This window comes from Rana temporaria, chromosome 3, assembly GCF_905171775.1.
Source record: "Rana temporaria chromosome 3, aRanTem1.1, whole genome shotgun sequence".
In the NCBI taxonomy this organism is placed as follows: Eukaryota; Metazoa; Chordata; class Amphibia; order Anura; family Ranidae; genus Rana; species Rana temporaria.
The window spans coordinates 159383980-159409275 of record NC_053491.1 but is presented as its reverse complement, the minus strand read 5'-3'; the positions used below and the strand labels follow the sequence as shown (position 1 = coordinate 159409275).

General features: G+C 41.4%; 1 protein-coding gene across 1 annotated transcript in view; it reads right to left on the bottom strand.

Moving 5' to 3' along the window:
• Positions 1–25065, bottom strand: part of SLC13A1 (solute carrier family 13 member 1) — a 106553-nt gene extending 81488 nt beyond the window's left edge. The window contains exon 1 of the mRNA XM_040343716.1: positions 24903–25065. Within this exon, the coding sequence (XP_040199650.1) occupies positions 24903–25004 (102 nt within the window). The 5' untranslated portion in view covers positions 25005–25065. The remainder of the gene's footprint in view (positions 1–24902) is intronic.
• Between the last annotated feature and the right edge of the window lie 231 nt (positions 25066–25296).

Here is a 25296-nt window from a genome sequence, read left to right as displayed (position 1 = left end):
AACGGGACAATAAAGTTGCGTCGGGTAAAAAAAAAGTTACGCGCCGAAAAATAAAATTCAAAATTTAAAAAAAATCGCGGCGATCGAAAAAAAAGGTCTGTTTTTACAAGGTGTAAACAGTTTACACCTTGTAAAAGCAGCCCTAATTTTACGTATGCAAACGTAAACTTACGCAGAAAAAACAAAGCTGAAAAGCTTTGTCGATCTTCGTAAGTCCTCATTTGCATACGCAAAGCGGCATTTCAATGCGAAATGCCCCCAGCGGCGGATGCGGTACTGCATCCTAAGATCTGACAGTGTAAGTGTCTTACAGATGTCAGATCTTCTGCCTATCTTTGGAAAACTGCTTCTGAGGATCAGTTCCAAAGATAGGCACAGGGATACGCAGGCTGAACAGCAGTTCCGCCTGCGTATCCCTTTTGAGGATTTGGCCCAGTATTCTAGTTTCACAGTAGCAACTCTGGAGTCTGTTCATAAAAACGTGATAAGCCACAATATCATGGCTTATCTCTAATGTGCAGAGGTTTATACAACTGTGATGAGGAGTGGAGATGCTGTTTTCCACTTCGCATTGCAGTACAATGAGAAACGGCCAGTGAATGCAATGCAAACAACTAGTTTATTAAAGTGTAATAGAAGCACCTGACTGGCCATTTGTGTAAATGATATTCCTCCTTGCATAAATCACTTTTATCTTTATTATGCGTTTATACTGAGGTACTGGCACTTTTGGCACATTATTTGCACAAATATCACCCCTGACAGTAACCAACCAAGTCCCAAACCAGCAGTAAACCAAATGGGTTATTTATGTGTTTTTTGGTGACTGTGAAACTTTGTTTAAAAGGTGAAATGAAGAGATAAAAGAAGCAGAGCAATTTGAAAGAGTAGAATCAAATAGAATACAGATAATTTTTCTGCTCATACCAGCAATATAGTAATGAAAAATAAATACAAGTTAAGTCGAAAGAAAGTTGTATGGAATGAATATATAGGCCCAGATTCTCAAAGGAGATACAACGGCGTATCTCCAGATACGCCAACGTATCTCTGAGTCTGAGCCGCCGTATCTATGCGCCTGATTCTTACAATCAGTTACGCATAGATTTGTATTAGATCCGACCGGCGTAAGTCTCTTACGCCGTCGGATCTTAACTGCATATTTACGCTGGCCGCTAGGGGCGTGTACGCTGATTTACGCCTAGAAATATGTAAATCAGCTAGATACGCAAATTCATGAACGTACGCCCGGCCGACTCAGTACAGATACGCCGTTTACGTTAGGCTTTTCCCAGCGTAAAGTTACCCCTGCTATATGAGGCGTACATGCGGCGTACCAATGTTAAGTATGTACGTCGTTCCCGCGTCAAATTTTTAAAATTTTACAACGTTTGCGTAAGTCGTTCGCGAATAGGGCTGGGCGTCATTTACGTTCACGTCGAAAGCATTGGCTTCTTGCGGGTTAATTCGGAACATGCGCACTGGGATACTTTCATGCGTCATTTACGTGGGGTCACATAAATTTAACATAACACACGCCCACATCTACCACATTTGAATTAGGTGGGCTTACGCCGGCCTATTTAGGCTACGCCGCTTTAACTTTAGTTTGAGAATACGGCACTTGCCTGTAAAAGTTGCGGAGGCGTAACGTAAATAGGATACGTTACGCCCGCACAAAGATACGCCGCTGTACGTGAATCTGGGCCATAGTTTCTACATAAAGTTTACAGTAAAGGTAGAGTACAGCAGTTGTAGCTGATTGTATATAAGACATAGCTCCCAGCTGTCCCTGATTTCAAGGGACTGTCCCTGATTTGGAGCAATGTCTCTCTATCCCTCATAGCTCCTCATCTGTCCCTCATTTTGGTCTGATCCATATAGTTGTATATAAAGTGCACTTTTTAATCTATCAAAACGTTTTTCCCAGTGCTAATCCTTTTACCTGATTTCTAAATTGCTGCATTGCTGCATTTGAAAATTCCAAAAGCCAATATAAAGCAATTCTCCTTTAAGGAGGCGTGGCAAGGGGTGTGTCCTATGCCTGCATAGTTTTGCTGATAGGTGTCCCTCATTCCCCTCTCCAAAAATTGGGAGGTATGTATAAGATACTCTTATAATAGCCTTTAGAGAAAGAATGTAGGAGCTCATGTTAGGGTTGCCACCTGTCCGGGATTCACCTGGACAATCTGGGTTTTGAATCATGTGTCTGGGTTTCAGTCCACCTGAAACCCAGACACGTTGTTCAGACAGGAATGTGGCTCGGAAAAGGGCTTGACAGAAGGGTGAGGGGGGAACTATGTGCACCACATTACTATTCTCTTTGGAGTCCCCAAAGGTGTCCCTAGTCTGTTACAATCTTAGGCCCCGTACACACGAGAGGATCGATCCGCTGGAATTTATCCACGGACCGGTTTCAGCAGATAGATCCGCTGGTGTGTACGATCCAGCGGATATTTATCCGCGGATATTTTTCCGGGCGATGGATTTCCAGCGGATCAAAATTTCTTAGCATGCTAAGAAATCTATCCACTGGAATCCAGTCCAGCGGATTGATCCGCTGGTCTGTATAGACTCAGCGGATCAATCCGTCCGATTCCCTCCCTCGCATGTGTCGTAATGATTCGACGCATGCGTGGAAGTCCTTATATTACAACGTCGCCGCGTCATCATCGTGGCGACGGCGCGACACGTCAACGCGGAGGGAATTCCGCGGGGATTTTGATCTGATGGTTAGTACAACCATCAGATCAAAATCCGCCAGAGGATTTATCCACGGAAACGGTCCGGAGGACCGTTTCCGCGGATAAATCCTCTCGTGTGTACTAGGCCTTATAGTGTATACTAGAATTAAGAAAATTTACTGTGAATTGCTAAAGTGTTCGGGTTTGGCTTGAAGAAAAAGTGGCAACATTAGCTTCTGTGGATCTAAATAAAGCTTTCTATATGATAAAATAAAAGCACAAAACAATAAAAAATTATAATAAAGGTTAAGTATTACTAATGATTGATTGGGAATGACATGCATAAGAGTGACAAAAATATCCACCTTAGTGGCGACAATAGCATGTAAAAGAAGAGAGAAACAGCCACATGAGGGGAAGTAGATACATGCTCAGCAGCCCCAGTAAATGTTAGGCCAGGTTTTTATAAATAAATATATATATATATATATATATATATATATATATATATATATATATATATATATATATGTAGAACTACCCCCGAAGGAGCTGCTGGTTTGTTTTGGGTGGCATGTTACCTCGTGTTCCTCCGCCGTCTAGGGGTATTTGGTGAAAGTTGCAGTAACGGAATGTCCAATGTTTTTTTCTGTGCTCTTTATTACCCAGTCGGGTAAAAACAATAAAACTTGGTGAAGAATAGAGGTTTAGTAGAAATGGAAATAGCAGATTCAGGTGTGAGTAATAGGGAAACAGTCCTGCTTCCAACGACACTTTCTTTTTCATCACTCCAGCCTGAGTGGGTGTAGTGCACCTGGACAGGCCTCTCTCACCATCCTGGCAGCCAGAATGTCACTCGGAACTTGGGGAAAAGTTTCTGCCACAGACCCTCCCTATGGTTGAAACAGCGGAGATAATCCTCCTTAGCAGACTCGACACCTGGATCTCATTCAGGTATTTGTAGTCAGGTTACCGACTGATAGCTGACCAACGTCCAGCCTCTCAGCACCCGGTTACCTCGATCCCCGGTGGATGGTCGAAACCCTTTTGGATCGCCAGCCTCTCTTGGCACTCCTCAGGCAGACTTTCCACCGAAAAGCTTCCTCAATCAGGACTAACGCTTGGGACCTCTTTAGATTTGGGGACCCAGCTCAGATGCTCCGGACCAACGTGGTCCCGGAGCCAGGTACACCGCGTGGCACGCACACCCAGGCCCGGAAGGCCATTTCGCCAGGGTGCCGTGGTATGGCTACCCTGAAAGTGGGCGCCACACTCAAAGAAGAACCAGACCAATGGTGTCTGTCCCATAAATACCCTCTCCCAGCATGCACAGAGAGGCAAACTCCTCCTGATAGGCTGCTGGGTAAGAGCACCCAATCCTTGACTCCACTGCTGCCACCTGCCGACCTGCGGTGTGATCAGAACCCCAGAAACGACAGAATGAGCCCACAGCACAGCCAAAGCTGTGACAGAGGCCTACATTTGAACACATTAACATGGTCAGAGTTACCTAACTCTCTGACCCCTTCTAAATTTAACCTAGCACCGGTTCTGGAAAGTAACCAGGCGCTACACATATATATATATACACTATGTGGAGTTGATTTACTAAAACTAGAGTGTGCAAAATCTGGCACAGCTCTGCATAGAAACCAATCAGGTTCTAGGTTTTATTGTCAAAGCTTAATTGAACAAGCTGAAGTTAGAAGTTAATTGGCTACTAAACACACAGCTACGCTAGATTTCGCACAGTCCAGTTGTAGTAAATAAACCCTATATGTGTGTGTATGCATATATATACATATACAATGTATATATACTCATTCCTTCCAACATTTTGAGATGGGAACGAGGGACACCCATTAGCAAAAGTATGTGGGCATAGGATACACCCCCTGCCACGCCCCCTTAAAGGAGAATTAAAAATATTAGTTATACCCACAAGTGCTTTTTTACCACTATTATTCCTTTATACTGACTGGCTTTTAGATTTTACAAATGTGGCAATTTAGAAACAGAGTGAAAGGTTTAGCACCGTAAAACACTTTTTGAAAGATAAATAGTGCATTTTATATACAATTATATAGATCAGACCAAAATGAGGGACAAATGAGGAGGAAAGAGGGCAAGAGGGACATTGTTCCAAATGAGGAAATGTCCTTTGAAATCAGGGACAGTTGGGAGCTATGGAAACATATACAGTATATATACAGTACATAATATATATATTGTAGAGATAGATACATCGTTTTTGCTTGATATGATATGGTGATTAAAGTGAATGCAGCTTCATTTAATTTAATTCACTAGGCAATGTGAAAATATTCTACTCCTTTAGTAAATCAATCCCAGCATTGTATACACAATGGGACATATTTATAAAGCAATAAATGTAACATTTAACATACATTTACTGAAGGTGATTAATTACTGTAATTTAAAACACATGCACCAGAAAGATAAATCTGCAGTGAATGGCACATTACATAGCTAGTCTGGTTGAAAAAAGTCCATCTAGTTCAACCAATAAAAAGAGGAAAACAAAATAAAAAATGTTTTTATTTTTTTTACAATCCTATATACACACACAATCTTATACCCACAGTTGATCCAGAGGAAGGCAAAAAACCCAGCAAAGCATAAACCAATTTTCTCCAGTGGGGGAAAAAATTCCTTCCTGATCCCTGAAGAGGCAATCGGATATTCCCTGGATATTTCTTGGATCAACTTCCATAATTTTATAAATATACCCCGTAAAGTAATATATGTATTTTTTTTTTTATGTAATCCATATTTGTGTGCAAAAGCAAAACCAAAATTTACTGAACATATCGCTAGACTATATACTTAATATACTCGAGTATAAGCCGACCCGAATATAAGCCGAGGCACCTAATTTTACCACAAAAAACTGGGAAAACGTATTGACTCGAGTATAAGCCTAGGGTGTCCATCTGCATGCCTCACTGTGCCTCACTTTGCCTCACTGTGTCCATGTGCATGCCTCACTGTGCCCATGCCTCACTGTGCCCATGCCTCACTGTGTCCATGCCTCACTGTGTCCATGCCTCACTGTGCCCATGCCTCACTATGCCCATGCCTCACTGTGTCCATGACTAGACTGATGTTTAACATGGGAGTCTATGGAAGGGGTGCCTGGCTTTGAAAAATTGGTGCTCCCCAGCCGTAGGTTCCCCAGACAACAAACTTTGCACACTTGTAGAGGATAAATGGGGCTACATGTGGAACAAGTTCTGGGTCCAGGGGACCTACGACCGGCCGGTACCGGGTCCCCAAAATCACCAGAGAAATTACCGTTTAACATTGGAGTCTATGGAAGGGGTGCCTGGCTTTGAAAAATTGGTGCTCCCCAGCCGTAGGTCCCCCGGACAACAAACTTTGCACACTTGTAGAGGAAGAGTGGGGCTACATGTGTGCCAAGTCCACGGGACCCATGTCCGGCCTGTACCGGGTCACCAAAATCCAGGAGATCAGACGCAAAAAGGTGACTTGAGTATAAGCCGAGGGGGGCATTTTCAAATGGGGGGCATTTTCAGAACAACTTGGCTTACTTACTCGAGTATATACGGTGCATTCAAATATTTACATATTCTTCACAAGCAGTAAGTAAGCTATACTGACCCCAACATTTACAGATAATGTGAAAAAATGTATCCTTGAAGTTTACAACAATAGCACTGAAATGATTGAAGTCATTCTGTCAGTATCTGTAATATAAACCCAGAACAGGAGGTCTGGGAGAATTACTGAAGTACTTCAGATGTGAACTTGAAAATGAATTGTTCCACAGCATCTATTTAAATTCATTTTAAAACAAATTTACTATTTATTTAATATATGTAGACATTTTATTGTTCATAACTTGACCAGAGGTTCATGTTTTTTCCCTTTAAAGAGCTGCCAGATGAACCTTTCATTCAGTTACATTTAAAATGTTTTCTGACAGTTTCCCAGCCAAAGGAAGTGTGTGCGCCTATTCTTTACTTGTAGCACTCCTGCTCCCAAGAGTTGCTTTTTGACCTTTGCTGGCATTCTTCTGAAATCTGCAGAAAAACCTGCTGACATCATGCTTATTAACAGGGTGTAATTACGTAGTTTGACATGCCTAGATTTGTTGAAATCAAAAGAGCAGTTAGTGCATTCAAAGCAGCTTAAAATAAATGTATTTTATTTTAGTAAGCGTGTCTTTTCATATCAATCTTTTGGGTTATTATTAAAGAAAACCTTTCACTGTTACATACTGAGATATTGAATTTTTTTTACATTTAAAAGCTGGTTCGTTTAATGGACAGGATATTCCTATTGACATAGCTCAATACATTGTGAAGGTGCCACCCACTTTTATCCCGGGAAAACGGCAAAAGAAACAGTGTGAGAGGAAACAAAAATGAAGCTGTCGGGCATGCTGGCAAGACTGAGAGGGCAAGCACATAGACCTCCTCTGCATAGCCTTCTTTTAACAAATGCTAGGTCTCTTGCTCCAAAGATGGATGAACTGGCATTACAGATCGCTACACATAAGGGATTATTTACGAAAGGCAAATCCACTTTGCACTACAAGTGCACTGAAAGTGCACTTGGAAGTGCAGTCGCCATAGATCTGAGGGGGACATGTAAGGAAAATAAAAAACTGAATTTTTGGCTTGCACATGATTGGATGATAAAATCAGTAGAGCTTCCCCTCATTTCAGAGCTTCCCCTCAGACCTACATCGATCTTGCAGTGCATTTGTAGTGCAAAGTGTATTTGCCTTTCATAAATAACCTCCAGTGTCTGGTTCAAAACTGTTGTGTGGTGATTATAACAGACTTGGCTTCATACTAATGTTCCGGATACTGCTATTCAGCTAACAGGTCAGACTCTCCATCGACAGGATAGAACCAGGAATCTGGGGAAGTGTGGAGGGCTTTGTATACATATTTCAAGTGCATGGTGTACAGACAGCAAGACTGATGAAGAGGCACGCATGCCTCGAACGCGTGCACCGCCCCGTGACCTAATCCGGAAGTGACGCCCCGCCGCCTGCGCTCCACGGCTGCGTTCCACCACGCTGTTACACGGCGTCCCTGTTTTTCCCTGCTTTACCAGCGCTGGATGACCATCCAGGGATCCCTACAGACGCTAAAGCCTGTACCAACTGATGAACTGCACACTGTGTCTCCCTGCAAAGAGAGCTTAGAGCATCTGTCCATTCAGTGATCTCAACACCAGCAGAGTCCACTTACCCCGGAAGCCAGCCACGGATGACATCTTATGTTGATATGCCTCTACCCCCTGCAGTCTTGTGAGTAGTATCCTCATAAGAATTGATTTGTATTTTGTTCTTTTAATAAATCCTATACTAGGCTTAGGGGGCGCCACTTTTTGTTTTGTTTTCTTTTCTTGCAAGACTTTTAATAACTATTGTTCCTTAGATCTAGAATATATGGTTTATATACCGCCAGATGAAAATGTCTCAGTGGTTCTGGATTTGCTGGTGAAATCATTAAATAAAATTCAACGTGCACAACCTGATGGGGTACTGGTGATTGATGGAGACTTCCCAGGACTAATTTGTGGGATGTTCTACAAGAGGTAGAAATTCTAATATCAAGAAAGCTTATAGAGCTATTGCCTTATCGCATCTTGGCTAGTCTTATGCTCTCACTCTCTTTCTTATTCCATTGTACATCCCCATTAGGCTAATGCCCTGTACACGCGATCGGTCCATCTGATGAGAATGGTCTGATGGACCGGTGTCATAGGTTAACCGATGAAGCTGACTGATGGTCAGTCGTGCCTACACACCATCGGATAAAAAACAATTGTGTCAGAACGCGGTGACGTAAAACACAACGACATGCTGAAAAAAATGAAGTTCAATGCTTCCAAGCATGCGTTGACTTGATTCTGAGCATGCATGGATTTTTAACCGATGGTTGTGCCTACTAACGACCGATTTTTTTCATATCGGTTAGGTATCCATCGGTTAAATTTAAAACAAGATTGCTTTTTTTAACCTATGGATAAATAACCGTTCTCATCGGTTTGACCGATCTTGTGTACGCGGCATTAGAAGGGCATCAGAGGTTAAGGAGAAAAGGACGTGGCCAGTTTGTTCTCCTGAGCAGTTGCAGGACTGTTCGAGAGGACTAACTGGGACATATTTAAAAAGCAGGACCTAAATGTGTATACTGATGCAGTGTTGAGTTACATACAAACCAAATAATTATAATAATAATTATTAATAATAATAATGTGCAAATAATGTCACAGTGTCGCATCGGGGTTTTCTCTAATCAAAAGCCCTGGATGACAAAGAGGGTTCAGTGTCTCCTGAAAGAATGGGAGTGTGCTTTTAGGAGTGGGGATAGGACAAAGTATAGCGAGGCCGGGGTGAATTTAAGAAGTATAAAAGAGGCTAAAACTGATTATAAAAGTAAAATCAAGTAATATTTTAAGGGAAACAACTCACGAGAGGTCTGGAAAGGGCAAGTAAGGTGTGCTTTGTCATTTATATATGTGTTTTACTTTTTATAATGTGAGAGTTTTATATGAAGGCATTTATTTGTGCTTTGTTGTAATGACAATAAAGTAATTATCTTATCTTAAAATGTACCTAAACTCAAACGGGTTAACCAAACATGTTGTTGCACAACTTCTTGTAAAGTTTCTTTTTTTTTAATCTGTCCGGCTTTCAATTAAAACATATGATCAAGGTAAATCCACACACTCCTGCGCACTTCTGAGTTTTACTACAACCAGCCCTGGGAAAACACTCAAGGAGAGGTTTACTAAAACTGGTGCACACAGAATCAGCTTCTGAGGCCCGTACACACGATCGGAGCTGAATTATGCAGAGAAACCCGGCGTGTGTACACTTTAGGCCGAGGAAGCCGACTAGTTCCTCGTCGAGCCAAATAGAGAACATGTTCTCTATTTCCTCGTTGTTCAATGAGGAAAGTTGGCTCGCCGAGATCCTCGGCGGCTTCACACAGAACTCGACGAGCAAAACGATGAGTTTTGCCCGTCAAGTTCCTCGGACGTGTGTACGGGGCTTAAGTTTTAGCCCAGGTTCACACTGACTGACTGCGGGTTAGAAATCGCTCAGCTGAACTGACACAATTTCAAATCGTCAATGCAGTCCGACTTCGGGGGCAATTTGACAGACAACTGTGTGGGTTGCTGTCTATTCAAATCGCCCCCAAAGTCGCCAAAAGTAGTACAGGAACTACTTTTGGGAATTCAGACTGTGCTATTGCTGGCAATAGCCGCCAATTTGGCATGCGATTTGACTTGTCAAACGGGGGTTTATGGTCAAAGATTAATTCAACAAGGTAAAGTTAGAAGCTGATTGGTTACTATGTACAGCTGCACCAGTTTTATTAAATCACCCCCACAGTGTGCAAGCAATGTTTGCTTCATAATTTGCTGTACATTTTGCTTTTACCATAAAATGGATACTTCTAAACTTTAGAATCTAAAGCATTCATACATCCACAGGGAGTTTGAAAACAGGATGTGCACAATGCAAGAAAGGAGAAAACTATTTTTGTAGCAAAAAATATGGCAAACTTTCTTTCATTACAGAGCTCTACAGAACTAAGCTTTCTTTTAAGAATGTTTAGTACCACTTTAATAAGTGGCGGCAGCTGTTCTTTTTTTGGGGGGAGTGGCAAACAACCCCCCCGGCTGCCAATTGAGTGCCACTAGCACAATTGTCACCAACCCCACCGCGTGGCATGGCACGGCACTGCACGGCACTAACACCCCCCACCACCCGTTTTCCTTACCCTGGATGCGGGCGGAGCGGTCGGAGCTGATGCGACCATCTTCCAGCGTGGCGGGCTCAGAGAAAGCTGCACCGGTGTCCTCTCCTGGAGCAGCTTCCGTGGTGCATCTGCTCTCTGCTCCTCCAGGCGCTAGGCGTCCAAAAGGATTGCCTGACGTTTTGGCCAATTGGGAAACGGGTTTCATCCTGCTTCCCGATTGGCCAGGAGGAGGATCAGTGTTGCAAAAGTGAATGTTCATTCCCTGTTGCAACACACCTGGGTGGGCTCCGGACGTATATTCTGCGACCCAAGCCTACCCTATTTTGAACCCTATTAGAGCCTCTGGCATTCATAAACAAAAAATGGCTGCTGTAATTCATGTGCCCAGTGCCCTAAAAGGGGGCAGACACATGAATAGGGGACGGCTGTGGATAGATTCATGCTATTCACGCATTCATGAATCTATCAACAGCATATAGTGGGTGGCGAAGACAGAGGGGGCGGCGCCCCGGGCTCCCCTAATGGACTGATTTTAGCAGAGGGAAGGCGATACTAACTGTGGGTTATGGATGCTGCACACCCCTGATAACAACTTAGTAGAAGAAAAAGGTACTGATTTTAATCTATATATTTTACCCAATGTAGCATTAAAATAACATTTTTTTTAAGAGAAGGCACTCTGGGACAAATGCCATGTTTGTGCAGTGTACCAAATATTGCTAATTTACCATTTTAGAAAATGTGTTGACCTGGAAATTATTCAGAATGAATAAGTCTTCACATATTCATTTGTTAACTGATCACACATTGAAAGCTACACCAGGAGAGTACAGCTGTGATCACCAGTGCTAACAACTGCGTGAATGTGAACTGATTAATACAAATCATATTTTTTTTCTATAAGTTGCAATGGTCTAAAAACCTTATTTGTGTGTATAATTATGCAAATATATGCATATGGAGCATCTATATTGTAAATGACAATGCAGGTTCTGTTTTTTTCTTTGTAATGCTGCACGGACCTAATTTAATAAATTGGTAATTGAGGTTAGGGCAGTCAAGTAAACCTGCTTTATCTTTTCAGCATCAAATCATGACTAATAAAAGTTCTATTTTATTAATTGTATTTAAATTATTCTAAAATAAATATTTAAATGTTTCTTTTTTTTATTTGAAGTGAATGTTAGTCACTTTGTTGTTCTTCACCTTGCTTCACACTCCAATACATCATGCCCTATGGGTTAGGTTTGACTGGGCCGAAAATAATATACTTTCTTAAGGCCAGTTACACATGGGCATAATAATTTACTGATGCTTACTCTGGAACTTGTTGACATAAAACCAGTGAGTAAAACAAAAACTGTGTGTAAAGATCTGAGGAATGTTGCATGTAGGCGAGTATAGGTTCCTAAGCTAATAGATGAGTACATTTCTTCTTCATTGCCAGTGTTGTAATATACTAATTTATACTCATGTTTATAGACGAGTAAACATGCGTATTCTAGTCAATTACTGCACTCAAATATAACATTTTCTATTTTTCATTTACTGCTCTGTACTCAAGCTGTATTACTGATCTTTAATCAGCCGTGTGCATTGTTCCATAGACAATAATGCAGTTAATTTCTTACTTACTGTATATATCTTTACTATTTTTCTTTATTTTGCTTTTTTTTTTCAGTGTCATATTAAAAAGGGCGTGTTATTAAAAAATTAACAAAACATTAACAGCGCTAAAAAAGGCCGATGAGCCTAATACTCATATACTGCAATAGTGTGTTAAGAAAAAGGATTTCTGAGATTGTATATATATCACATAAACAATATTATGAAGCATATGTGCCCACTCTTTGTGAGTCCATTGCTAATAGTCCTTGTAATTTCTCAAATGTGCAGTTCTTTCTTAGGAGTAATCTTCACAATATATAGCTATTTGTCTGCTCAAATGCTGGTGGTGATTCTCTTTGATTTCCCCTATGGTTTTGTACTCACCAAAATGTAGTACTTTAAAAGCATTGGATATATCCACTTATACGCATCGGTTCTCCTCCTCTGGTGTGTGGTGATGATCCGTTTGCTCGTCCGTCTGTAAAGCTTGGCAGTCATGCAGGGAGGCAAAAGAGACTTTCCATAGTGTAAAACTATTTTATTTAAGCAATAAAACCCCTGCTACCCGCTCATGCTTACAGAAAATTAAAATAAGTAGCGCTTGTCATAAAGGCTGCTGCCTCTGCTCACTCAGGAATATGGCTCCAAATTGATCAGGCTCAAAAATCCCTTCGTAAGTCCCGGGTAGAAGCTAGGCTGCCTTGCAAGCTGTGTAGTCGTGTAGTCACGCCCTGACGCGTTTCGTGATAGGTCCACGTCTTCAGAGGGCGTGACTACACGACTACACAGCTTGCAAGGCAGCCTAGCTTCTACCCGGGACTTACGAAGGGATTTTTGAGCCTGATCAATTTGGAGCCATATTCCTGAGTGAGCAGAGGCAGCAGCCTTTATGACAAGCGCTACTTATTTTAATTTTCTGTAAGCATGAGCGGGTAGCAGGGGTTTTATTGCTTAAATAAAATAGTTTTACACTATGGAAAGTCTCTTTTGCCTCCCTGCATGACTGCCAAGCTTTACAGACGGACGAGCAAACGGATCATCACCACACACCAGAGGAGGAGAACCGATGCGTATAAGTGGATATATCCAATGCTTTTAAAGTACTACATTTTGGTGAGTACAAAACCATAGGGGAAATCAAAGAGAATCACCACCAGCATTTGAGCAGACAAATAGCTATATATTGTGAAGATTACTCCTAAGAAAGAACTGCACATTTGAGAAATTACAAGGACTATTAGCAATGGACTCACAAAGAGTGGGCACATATGCTTCATAATATTGTTTATGTGATATATATACAATCTCAGAAATCCTTTTTCTTAACACACTATTGCAGTATATGAGTATTAGGCTCATCGGCCTTTTTTAGCGCTGTTAATGTTTTGTTAATTTTTTAATAACACATCGTTTTTATGTCAATATTTTTATAATAGCTGCTTTTCCACTGCATAAAACATTTATATACTTAACGCACTTTCCATTGAGCGCTGGGATCAGAATAATCCGCAGGTTTTTTCTGATAAATTTTCTTCAATATTAAAAAGGGCATTTTTATTTGACTTGATTTACTTTTAAAACGAAACATCATTAATGGGTAATTGTAAATGGGACCAATTATAAAATAACATGAAGTATTTTTGTATACAATAAAACTAGCAGTTTTAATAGTAATACTTGTCAAAATAGAAATAGAAAGAAGTGCAGCTTTGTTTTAATACATCTTTTCATCTAAAGCAAGGGTTTTCAAACATTTTAAACAAAGGGCCAGTTTATTATCCTTCAGACATCAGAGGGGCCAGACTGCGGTCAGTGAGAGTAGAAAGTATTCTGGTGTTGGTAACAATTCCCCAATTATTGTGTCAATGAGAAGAATAGTGCCCCATCATTGGTGTCAGTGAGAGAAATAGCATCCCATTCACTGGAGCCAGTGGGAGGAATAGTGTCCCATCATTGGTAACAGTGGGAGGAGTGGTGTCCCATCATTGATGTCAGTGGGAGAAATAGTGTCCCATCATTGATGTCAGTGGGAGGAATAGTGTCCCATCATTGATGTCAGTGGGAGAAATAGTGTCCCATCATTGGTGTCAGTGGGAGAAGTAGTGTCCCATCATTGGAGTCAGTGGAAGGAGTAGTGACCCATCATTGGTAACAGTGGGAGGAGTGGTGTCCCATCATTGATGTCAGTGGGAGAAATAGTGTCCCATTATTGATGTCAGTGGGAGTAATAGTGTCCCATCATTGGTGTCAGTGGAAGGAGTAGTCACCCATCATTGGTATTAGTGGGAGGAATAGTGTCCCATCATTGATGTCAGTGGGAAGAATAGTGTCCCATCATTGCTGTCCGTGGGAAGAACAGTGTCCCATCATTGTTGTCAGTGGGAGGAATAGTGTCCCACCATTGATGTCAGTGGGAGGAATAGTGTCCCTAAGGGCCAGATAAAGGCAAACAAAGGGCTGCATGTAGTCCCTGGGCCACAGTTTGGAGGTCACTGATCTATAACTTGCACAGATAATAAAATAATTCTTGCAAGACAATGTTGCCTACAAAATCCATATTTGTCCCAAATAATAATAATAATAAAAAAAAACAATATAGCAACTAAAACGGCTTAGTCTCTAAGGGGTATATAAGTGCAGGAGCTGATGTGGCCACTTCAAACAGTGTTATGCAGACAAAACAATATTTTCCCTTTAAATAAATCATTACAACATTACACCTGATTTAGGCCGGTTTGTATAATATTATGTTGTTACACTACTTGGGCTGCTAAACAACTTGGGCTAGGAGATTGTATCATTTTACATATTAAAAATGATGGCAAATGTTACTTTGATATGGTGAGACTGTGGAAAACAGGGTGCCATCTGTGTTTTATAGCTACAGCCAGTTACAGTTTACAACCCAACATTGTGGTGAGAGGCAACTTTTTAAAATATTCCCATAGCTTCCAAATCGCTAATTATAGTACATTCCACATGGAGACTAAAATATCAGCATTCAATAGGATAAATAAGTATATCAATAAACAATATAATCTGAAAGTGGTATGGAATAATATCCATACTGAACACTCTAGTCAAATGTCTAACAATGGAAACAAATTTGCAAAATTTAAGATACCCGTTGTGTTTTAAAAACATATTCATATTTTAATATTGATATTACTAGACATATTGGTGTGCATTCATATTCTTTTTAACTCTTTTTTCGTGCATTTGTATTTGCGTTTGCATTAAAATCTCACGTGAATGCATAGTTGCTCACATTAAAATCACATGCGCTTTTAATATGCAAAGGTGTGAAAGAGACCTACAGTAATAACACAGTCTCTTCACTGCAGATGTCAGTTCAATCTGTAGCACTAAGCGTCATTTTAGGAACATGGCAGAAATAGATAAGATTATTCTTATGCCGCGTACACACGATCAGAATTTCCGACAACAAATGTTCGATGGGAGCTTGTTGTTATTTTAATAAATAGGCCTCAATATTTTGCTTAAACATGTGTTACATGATGGATTGTGTAGTATACTAAATGTTTGGAACAAGTTCTGATCATCTGGCTATTAAGGTCAAGTTTGTATTAAATAAGATATTTATTTGAGGATTAAGAGCTTGATGCTTTTCATTAGCTGGCTAATCTTTCTTAAGTATTTATGAAGTTAGAAAAGGCTGAAGTATTGCAGGTATTTCAATGTCCTGCTTTGTAAACAACTTCCTGTGAGACACCAGGGTTTACAATAGTATTATAGTGCATCTGGTTAATAGGCAACAAAAAACTATTATTAAAGCCACCGCTTGTGCAGCGAGTACAGCTGAAGAGAATATATCGGTCATTTTTTTTTTTTATATTTCTGTTTAAATAATAAGTTACATTTTCTTGTGGCCTAAAATATAAATGTGTAGGATCAGAACTGAGGTGTCTTACAAAATGACAGCACATTCTTAGTGCCAGGAAAGTTCTTCAAGTCGTTATTATCTAAATGCCTATCCTTAAGTCACCTCCAAAATATAGGAAATGTTTACAGAACATCCACTGCAAATATACAAGTATTAAATAGGTGACAGGGTCAATATGACGTCTGTGTGGGTACTGGTGTGTGTCCCTGAAGGCAAACAGCGTGAGGTCATCAACACGCACTCGCGTCATGGATTTCATATGGGAGCAGCAGCATTGAAGAGAATAGGACTTTCAGCAAGTGGAAGAATGGAGCACCTGAGCATCCCATGACTGGGTCCCTAGCCCTCAGTGGGAACCCCATGGGATGGCACAAATTCTCCACTGGGATTTGTAAACCCCAGTGGTAAATTTGCATGGCAACAGGAGGTGGATTGGCTGATTTTGGCGGGCAGTTGCATCCCACACTTCCTGCTCACTTAAAAGCCGCCGCTGCTGCCGCCGCCTCAGAAGGGCTGGACTGCAGCAATCATCCTCCCTCCCATCTTATTATTTGAATTTTGTCATGATCTCTATTTAATGGGGGATTAATGGTCCATTTTATCTGGATAATTTTGTTTGTTGATGGTTTAGCGGCACCAAAGATGGCTATATATTGGATAAATAAACCAGTTTATTGATTGGTTTCATTAAGGTTACCCCATAAATAGCACCTGGGCCAAAAAAATTCCGATAAAGTGTGTAGGTTTAGTTTACTATTGTGTGCCGTGTATTATTTGCTTTGTAACGCCTTTGTGCTATTGCATGTGGGCAAACAAAGCCCTCACATGGAGTATGCTTTAGTATGCCCGTGTGAACGAAGCCTTATTGTATGATTTTTAATCTATTTCTGTCTTCGTGACAGCTTAAAATTGTAAACAAGCATGAAGAATAGAAAGTCAAAGAGAAGTCAGAACACTTGCATCTTTCCACCTTGGTCACTTAGAAAGTTTTAAAGCTATTGGTGCTGTGTGGCACTGTGGCAGCCAGACAACTGCTAATAGAGGAGAGATTAGTAACAGTTAGCAATCGTACCTTCCACATGCCGTTCAGTACAGATTGTCTTAAAAATGTATGTAAATCCTAAACTTTTTCTTTTAGTGGTTTTTCTTTTGGGTAGAATGTAGAAGTGATATAACCTCTGACAGATTTTTATTGCTGTCTGTGTCCCTGCCAACCAGGCTTTTTCTGGCACTTTTTGTTTACAAGTTCTAATCACGTTTTGCCAGAAAATTACTTATAACCCCAAAACATTATTTTTTTTAGCAGATACCATAGGGAATAAAATGGCAATTGTTGTAATTTTTTTATGTCACACAATATTTTCTCAGAGGTTTTGCAAATGCAATTTTTTGTGGAAAAAATACACTTTAATCATAAAATATATATGTATGTACAGTCATGACCGAAATTGTTGGCACCCCAGAAATTTGTTTTGCTATACACATGTGTATTCCCTTTGTGTGTATTGGAACAAAACAAAAAAAGGGAGGGAAAAAAAGCTAATTGGACATTAATGTCACACAACTCCAAAAATGGGCTGGTCAAAATTCTTGGCACCCTTTTAAAATTGTGGATAAATAAGATTGTTTCAAGCATGTGATGCTCCTTTAAACTCACCTGGGGCAAGTAACTGGTGTGGGCAATATAAAAACCACACCTGAAAGCAGATAAAAAGGAGAGAAGTTCACTTAGTCTTTGCATTGTGTGTCTGTGTGCCACACTAAGCATGGACAACAGAAAGAGGAGAAGAGAACTGTCTGAGGACTTGAGAACCAAAATTGTGGAAAAATATCAACAATCTCAAGGTTATAAGTCCATCTCCAGAGATCTAGATTTGCCTTTGTCCACAGTGTGCAACATTATCAAGAAGTTTGCATCCCATGGCACTGTAGCTAATCTCTCTGGGCATGGACAGAAGAGAAAAATGTATGAAAGGTTGCAGCGCAGGATAGTCCGGATGGTGGATAAGCAGCCCCAAACAAGTTCCAAAGAAATTCAAGCTGTCCTGCAGGCTCAGGGAGCGTCAGTCTCAGCGTGAACAATCCGTCGACATTTAAATGAAATGAAACGCTATGGCAGGAGACCCAGGAGGACCCCACTGCTGACACGGAGACATAAAAAAGCAAGACTACAGTTTGCCAAAATGTACTTGAGTAAGCCAAAATCCTTCTGGGAAAACATCTTGTGGACAGATGAGACCAAGATAGAGCTTTTTGGTAAAGCACATCATTCTACTGTTTACCAAAAACAGAATGAGGCCTACAAAGAAAAGAACATACAGTACCTACAGTGAAATATGGTGGAGGTTCAATGATGTTTTGGGGCTGTTTTGATGCCTCTGGCACCGGGTGCCTTGAATGTGTGCAAGTCATCATGAAATCTGAAGATTACCAAAGGATTTGGGGTTTCACTGTAGAGCCCAGTGTCAGAAAGCTGGGTTTGGGTCTGAGATCTTGGGTCTTCCAGCAGGACAATGACCCCAAACATACGTCAAAAAGCACCCAGAAATGGATGGCAACAAAGCACTGGAGAGTTCTAAAGTGGCCAGCAATGAGTCCAGATCTAAATCCCATTGAACACCTGTGGGGAGATCTTAAAATTGCTGTTGGGAAAAGGCTCCCTTCCAAAAAGAGAGACCTGGAGCAGTTTGCAAAGGAAGAGTGGTCCAAAATTACAGAGAGGTGTAAGAAGCTTTTTAATGGTTATATGAAGCAACTGATTTCAGTTATTTTTCCAAAGGGTGTGCAACCAAGTATTGAGTTAAGGGTGCCAAAAAAATTTAAAATGTTTTGAGTTTTGTGTGACATTATGTCCAATTTGCTTTTTTCCTCCCTTTTTTTGTTTTGTTCCAATACACACAAAGGGAATAAACATGTGTATAGCAAAACATTTGTTACTGCAATAGCATATATATATTTCTTAATGATTAAAGTGTATTTTTTCCCCAGTTTCATGAGAAAGCTGTTCGCCTGCTGCATAAAACGATACCAGGGTTATGGCTGATATCTTCAGTCATAATTCCAGTAAACCACTTGCAAACCACAACGTTTATGTACGCATTGCGGCCGGAAGGTGGTATAGTTGTGCCAGGAAGAGGAGGTGAAGGGAAATCCTCCAATGGATACACTTCTCCTGGTGATAACTATGTAAAAGGGGTATCCTTTCACTTTGGACAGATCTTCATGCTATTAAAAGACATGAAGGGAAATCTCACCAGTAGGACACAGGCAGTAATAAATACCTGACAAGGGCCCAAATCATTCCCTACTCTATCCGAAGCAAAATGAAAAAAAAATTGGCTTTACATATATTTTATATAATGTTGTAAATGTGTTTTGTTGCGTTCTTTATAGCTTATCTTTAGATTTGTTACATTTTTACATCCAAACCTACCACCCCTCGTCATACAGAAGCTTCTACTATAAAAAATGTTTTGAAGCTTGCTAATATCCGCAGTGACGTCCTCAGAAGAGATCTGCATGGTTTCCCTATGCCACATAGAATGTGATGTAGGCATGCCTCGCAAATCGAAATCAGTGTAGGGATGGGCACATCTGTGATAGCGTCCTCAGATCCTTGGCAGCCAGAAGCTGAGGTATGGTGGTTAGAGAGAGAGAACTAATGGGGACAAAATAGGCAGTACAAAGCTGTGTGGGTGGTGACAAGAGTACCCCCAAACCCTGAATACAGGAACTTTGATTCAGTAGGGGTTAACCAAGTGCCTCAGAGTAAAGAAAAGTAAGAGAAAACAGTCAGCTGCTGGCAGTGAGAAAGTGAGCTGGTAACCTGTGTGAACAGGGTGAACTGAGTTTAGGATTGGGCCACAGTGCTTAAGCTGTGAAAACCTTCTCCTTGGGACCCCTGAAGCCAATGGGAACCCCTAAAACCACAAAGTATGGACTGAACATAAGCTTTTTTTTTTTCTCGGTTTGCCTGTTTTTGAAAATAAAAGGACTGTTTGCTTTTACCAACATGGCTAGCTGATGATATCGGGCTACCTCATATTACAGTTTATAAGACTTTCTATATACTGTATGGTTCAAGGTGTGCAGTGCTGCTCTGCTGAGCATATTAGTCACAGAAACATGTTTTAACATTTACACACCGATATGCATGAAAGCAATATAACATCAGAGTGGGGTACTCGAGTAGCGTCTCTAGCACCTAGTTGCCATGTTGCTTAGGTCAAAATCACAATTGCGTGGGTGAGAGAAAAGAGATGTAGGTAGGCAGAGTGTGTGGAGCTGTAAACACTCCGCATACATGTCTGCTCCAACTTAGACAGAGCTGATATGATGACGCCTGAAGTAAAACTTAGTGTTTCCAAAGAGGATTAATCACCCTTCACACAGAGACTATACCAGGGCCGGAACTAACCTGTCTGATGTGGGGGTGCAGTAAAGAAATATCAGGGGGGTAGAGGATAGAAGGTCATCAGGGCAGTGTAGGGGGGGTAGAACTGACGTTAGGGGTCAGTAAGATGATGGACAAGGGCCCCCAAAATATCAAAAATATATTTTTGTTAAAATCACAATTGTAGGACACAAACATAACATAACAAATTTGTGTATTGCATTAATAAATAAAGCTCCATGTGTGACTGAGGTTTTCGGGGTTCATTCACATTTACTTCCCTCTTCCCCCGCTCTCCATTCTTAAACATCCCCCGCCAAGGAAGGCAGAAGAGGAGAGAAACTGGCAGCACCCTTCAGGGAGAAGAGGATGTAGACAGTGTGGATGATGGGGGTAGCAGGGACAATTGCAGAATTGATCTCCTGTATGGCTCTCTCTCTGCAGTAGCTGAAAGTGAGCTTCTCCTCCTCTCCCTCCTACTGGCTTTCAGATGTTGCACAGAGAGCCATGAAGGGGATTGCTTCCGTAATTGCCTCCTACCGCCCCCATCCTCCTCCATGTGAGCACAGTGTCCTAGGTGGAGGGGAGGGCTCTGGGCTTAGGGGAGGTGCAGCCTACAACAGCACCCCCTAGATCAGGGAATGGAAAGTACAGGCTTTACCCAGCTTTGGATGAACTTTTCCACAAGGATTGCTGAAGAATGGAGAAGGGGACCATCAAAAACAGAATGATGTTTACCAAAGTTGAGCAATTTACCACATTTGTGAATTTTTTAATTTGTTTCTAGAGTTTGGCTTTAACACTTGCTCCTACTTTTTTTTTTTTTAAATATGTCACGCTTCACAAATTTGTGTGTCAAAGAATGTTTCATGTTGTACTTTTTAACTTATGTTTATTAGCGGGTTGCCAAGATCTGAGAATGAACCTTTGACCATTAATTAAATCAATGAACATATACTTCTTGAAGTCTATAAAACCCAAGCTAAAATAAATAAAACATAACCTTTGCACTATGCTTTCAGTCTGCTGTTTCCTCTAGGTGCATGTCATTTCTTAAGATATTATTACAGTAATGCTTAATTAATACAGTGGTGCAGACAGCTATGTGCTCCTTCTAAGCTGATAAACCATGTTTTCATTCCACTGCTCTATGCACTTTATCTTCTATTGTTTATTTGTTGCCTGGCATTGCCACAGAGGAGAGTTGCTGAGTAGAGATGAGCTGAACACATCTGGGTTTAAGGCAGGTTAGACGAACATTGCAGAAGTTCCGAAGCTGAGACTGAAATCAATGGGAGCCAAATGTAAAGAAATCTAGTTCTGGAACCTTTCTGGGATAATAGTTAAGGGATTGCAAAAACTACTGACTTAAGAACATGTACCAAGACAATTTTTTTTTCAATTCCATTTGGCAGGGGCAGCAATTGTAATACTGCTTAAAGTTTAACAAATGCAAAATTCCTTGTCTTCGTGTTAATGAGGACAATGTCCTCTTTCCACAACTCTGGCTTAATGGTTGTGGGTGTCGGCGAGCAGAGGGCTTATCAAAATCTGGAAGTCCCCTTTACCAATAAGTACCTCCTACTCAGTGGTGGAAACAGCCAGGGTCCGCTTGCGACCGGGCCCTGGCGTTCTGCCAGTATGGGGGGCCCGCCGCCAGAAGGATCTTCTGCTATTTACCCAGAGGCAATGATCAGAGAGCAGACGGTTCACTCAGCGTCTCCGCCTATTGATTTCTCAGCTGCACTTTGTATTACTGTATACTGCCATAGTAACTGCACAGTGGACCGCTCACCCAGAGCCATTGAGTTTGCAGCTGAAAACCTCCATAGCCATCGGGAGGCAGAAAATGGTTACTCTTGTCAGTTGACCAGGTGTATTGAGGGGGAGGAGCCGGAGGAGGTCTCCGCCATCTTAGGAGATTCCTTCTTGGGATAGTGACCTGGAGACATGTGGTGGGAGTCGAAGCATACACAGAACATGTAGCACAGAGTCCCAAGCTGAAAGTGAGAGTGAGTGCCATAGATCCCAACCCCTAGCAAGACTGCTACTAATCCCATCACCCCCCAACATCTGCCACTATACCCCCCACAACATCTACCATCTGATCCCCCCAGTGTCTGCCACTGATCCCACCCCCCCCCAGCATCTGCACTATACCCCCCCAGTATCTACCACTGACCCACCCAGTGTCTGCCACTGATCCCACCCCCCCCAGCATCTGCCACTATACCCACCTAGCATCTACCACTGATCAATCTCTCCCTAGCATCTGACACTGATCTCATCCCCCACCCAGCATCTGGACAAACTGATTCCTCTATACGCCTCCCCCACCACTCCTCCTCCTATTCAGCTTCTTTCTGCTCCATCTGGGCCCATGTGCTCTCTCCTGGCTCCCCTCTCCTCCCCCGCAGCACTGACTGGGGATTTGTTAGAATGGAGATCAGGGAAAGGGCTAGTAAATATGTAATTTACTGGCCCCTTCCTTCTCTGAATAGACAGAGTCAGTGATAGGTACCGATCACTGACTAATTCATTCATAACTGAGGCATAGTAAACTATCTTTACAATGCTTCAGTTTGTGAAAGAAAGGGAAGATTTTGTGCAGCTGAGACTGCAGAGATTGAGGGCTGTGTCCTCAATCTCCTTTCTCTGTCTCAAAGGTGGAACATCAGAGGTCTGTTTAGACCCCCGATATCTCACCAAAGCCCCCCAATGGCAGAACTACCAGGGTCGCACTTGCGACCGAGCCCTGGTGCTCCACCACTGGGCTTCGGGGGAGGGGTCGCAGACCCGTGAGAAAAGGCCTCGGCCGGGGGTCCTTTCACAGTTTCTTGCACTGGGGCCCTGAAGGTTCTAGTAACGCCTGTGTCCCTACTCAGTCAAATAATAATAAAAAAGTCATTGAAAATGATAGGAAACTGTGTTCACTTTGAACACCCAGTCATGTGCAAGAAATACAAAAAAAATGATTTTTTTCTAGCTCACGATTGCAAATTCAAAGTGAACACAACTTCACCCTATTTACTTGTATTCACTTTGCAAAGTAAACATAGACTTTGCAAAATGAACATTCACTTTACTAGGTTAATAGCCTCTATGCATTTAGTAAATCAATAGCATAGGGATAATGTCAATTACCCAGTGTCACTCTTGCCTAGTGTGCTGCAAAAAGGAAAGCACTAGGAATGTATGAATAGATAGAGAGACAGACAGATAATCAGATTTAACATGATTAAATAATCCTATGTAGTGGGGCCCACTTTGGGGCAAACAGGCCAGTATTCATGGACCATCATCATCCTTATTCATAGGACCACATTACAATTTAGAAAAAAATGTAGATCACAGGCCATATTATAGGTCAGATCAAAAATATCAAAAGTAATGGAATGCCTACATTTACAAGCACATGAACTTTAATGGCATACCAGTCTTAGTCTATAGGGTTCAAAATTGAGTTGGCCCACCCTTTAGCTATAACAGCTTCAACTCTTCTGCGCAATCATGTTGGAACAGGAAGGGGTCATCCCCAAACAGTTCCCACAAAGTGAGCATGAAAATGTCCAAAATGTCTTGGTATGTTGACACCTTAAGAATTCCATTCACTGGAATGGAGGGGCCAAGCCCAACCCCTGAAAAACAACCTCACACCATAATTCCCCCTCCACCAAATGATTTGGACCAGTGTACACAGCAAGATCCATAGACATGGATGAGCGAGTTTGGGGTGGAGGAACTTGACTGGCCTGCACAGTGTCCTGACCGCAACCTGATAGAACACCTTTGAGATGAATTAGAGCGGAGACTGCAAGCCAGGCCTTCTCATCCAACATCAGTGTCTGACCTCACAAATGCACTTCTGTAAGAATGATCACACTCCTAAACCTTGTGGACAGCCTTGCCAGAGGAGTTGAAGCTGTTATAGATGCCATCACTACCATCAACCCTAAGGTCATTACCCTCCCTTCTGAGCTTCAGGAAGGGTTTAAAGACCTTTCTATTTATACAAGCCTACGGATAAAAACCTGACGATAATCCTGCTATATTCATGGTTTCTCCCCATGCTCTTTCCCCCCACTCTTTTTGGTTTTTCTTTGTTCTACCTCCCCTTCTAATAGCTCTGTACTTTCAACCCAGGGCCCTCTACCAGTTTATCGGTCATCTTAGTTGATTCTATGGTCAGTGTGCGTCTAGACGCGCTCCTAAAGGGGCGTATTTGGCGCAGTATAAATCCTATATCGTCATCATCATCATAGCTGCAAAGGGTGGGCAAACTCAATATCGGACTAAGACTGGGATGCCATTAAAGTTAATATGCGTGTAAAGGCAGGTGTCTCAATACTTTTGACAATATAGTGTATTTTCCATAGAGTTAAGTGTACCATGATGTGTTTTACAGAACCAAACAGATGTTATGATTTTTTTATATCTACAATGTTTACTATACAGTATATTAAAAGAACACTTTATGCTAAACTATTTATGTAATTAAAATGAATTTTGGCTCAGATGTAAAGTTGAAATGCATCACTTACCTTGGTTTTGATGATTAGAGGAAGTGGTAGTAGAAGCAGTGGAGTTAGTACAATCAATAAAAGTCTACGGTACATCCATATGTAACTGAGAAAAAGCCGCATTTTGACAGAGAGCAAGTTCCTCCTGCCTGTAAGAGATCAAAAAAACGAAGACAACCCTTAAATAGACAACCCTGATTAATGTTTCTCTACACAATCACCTTTAACCACTCACTAGCTCCTTTCCAGACCTAGTTAACAATAAAGTTTTATAGTTTTACAATTGGAACTTTAGTATTGATTTAAAAAAAAATGCAAACAACAAGACCAAAAGTAGGCAAAACATGGAGATTATCTGCAGAGAAAGTTAATTTCACACTTAGTACCCAACAACTTCCTCACTGAAAATGCATTC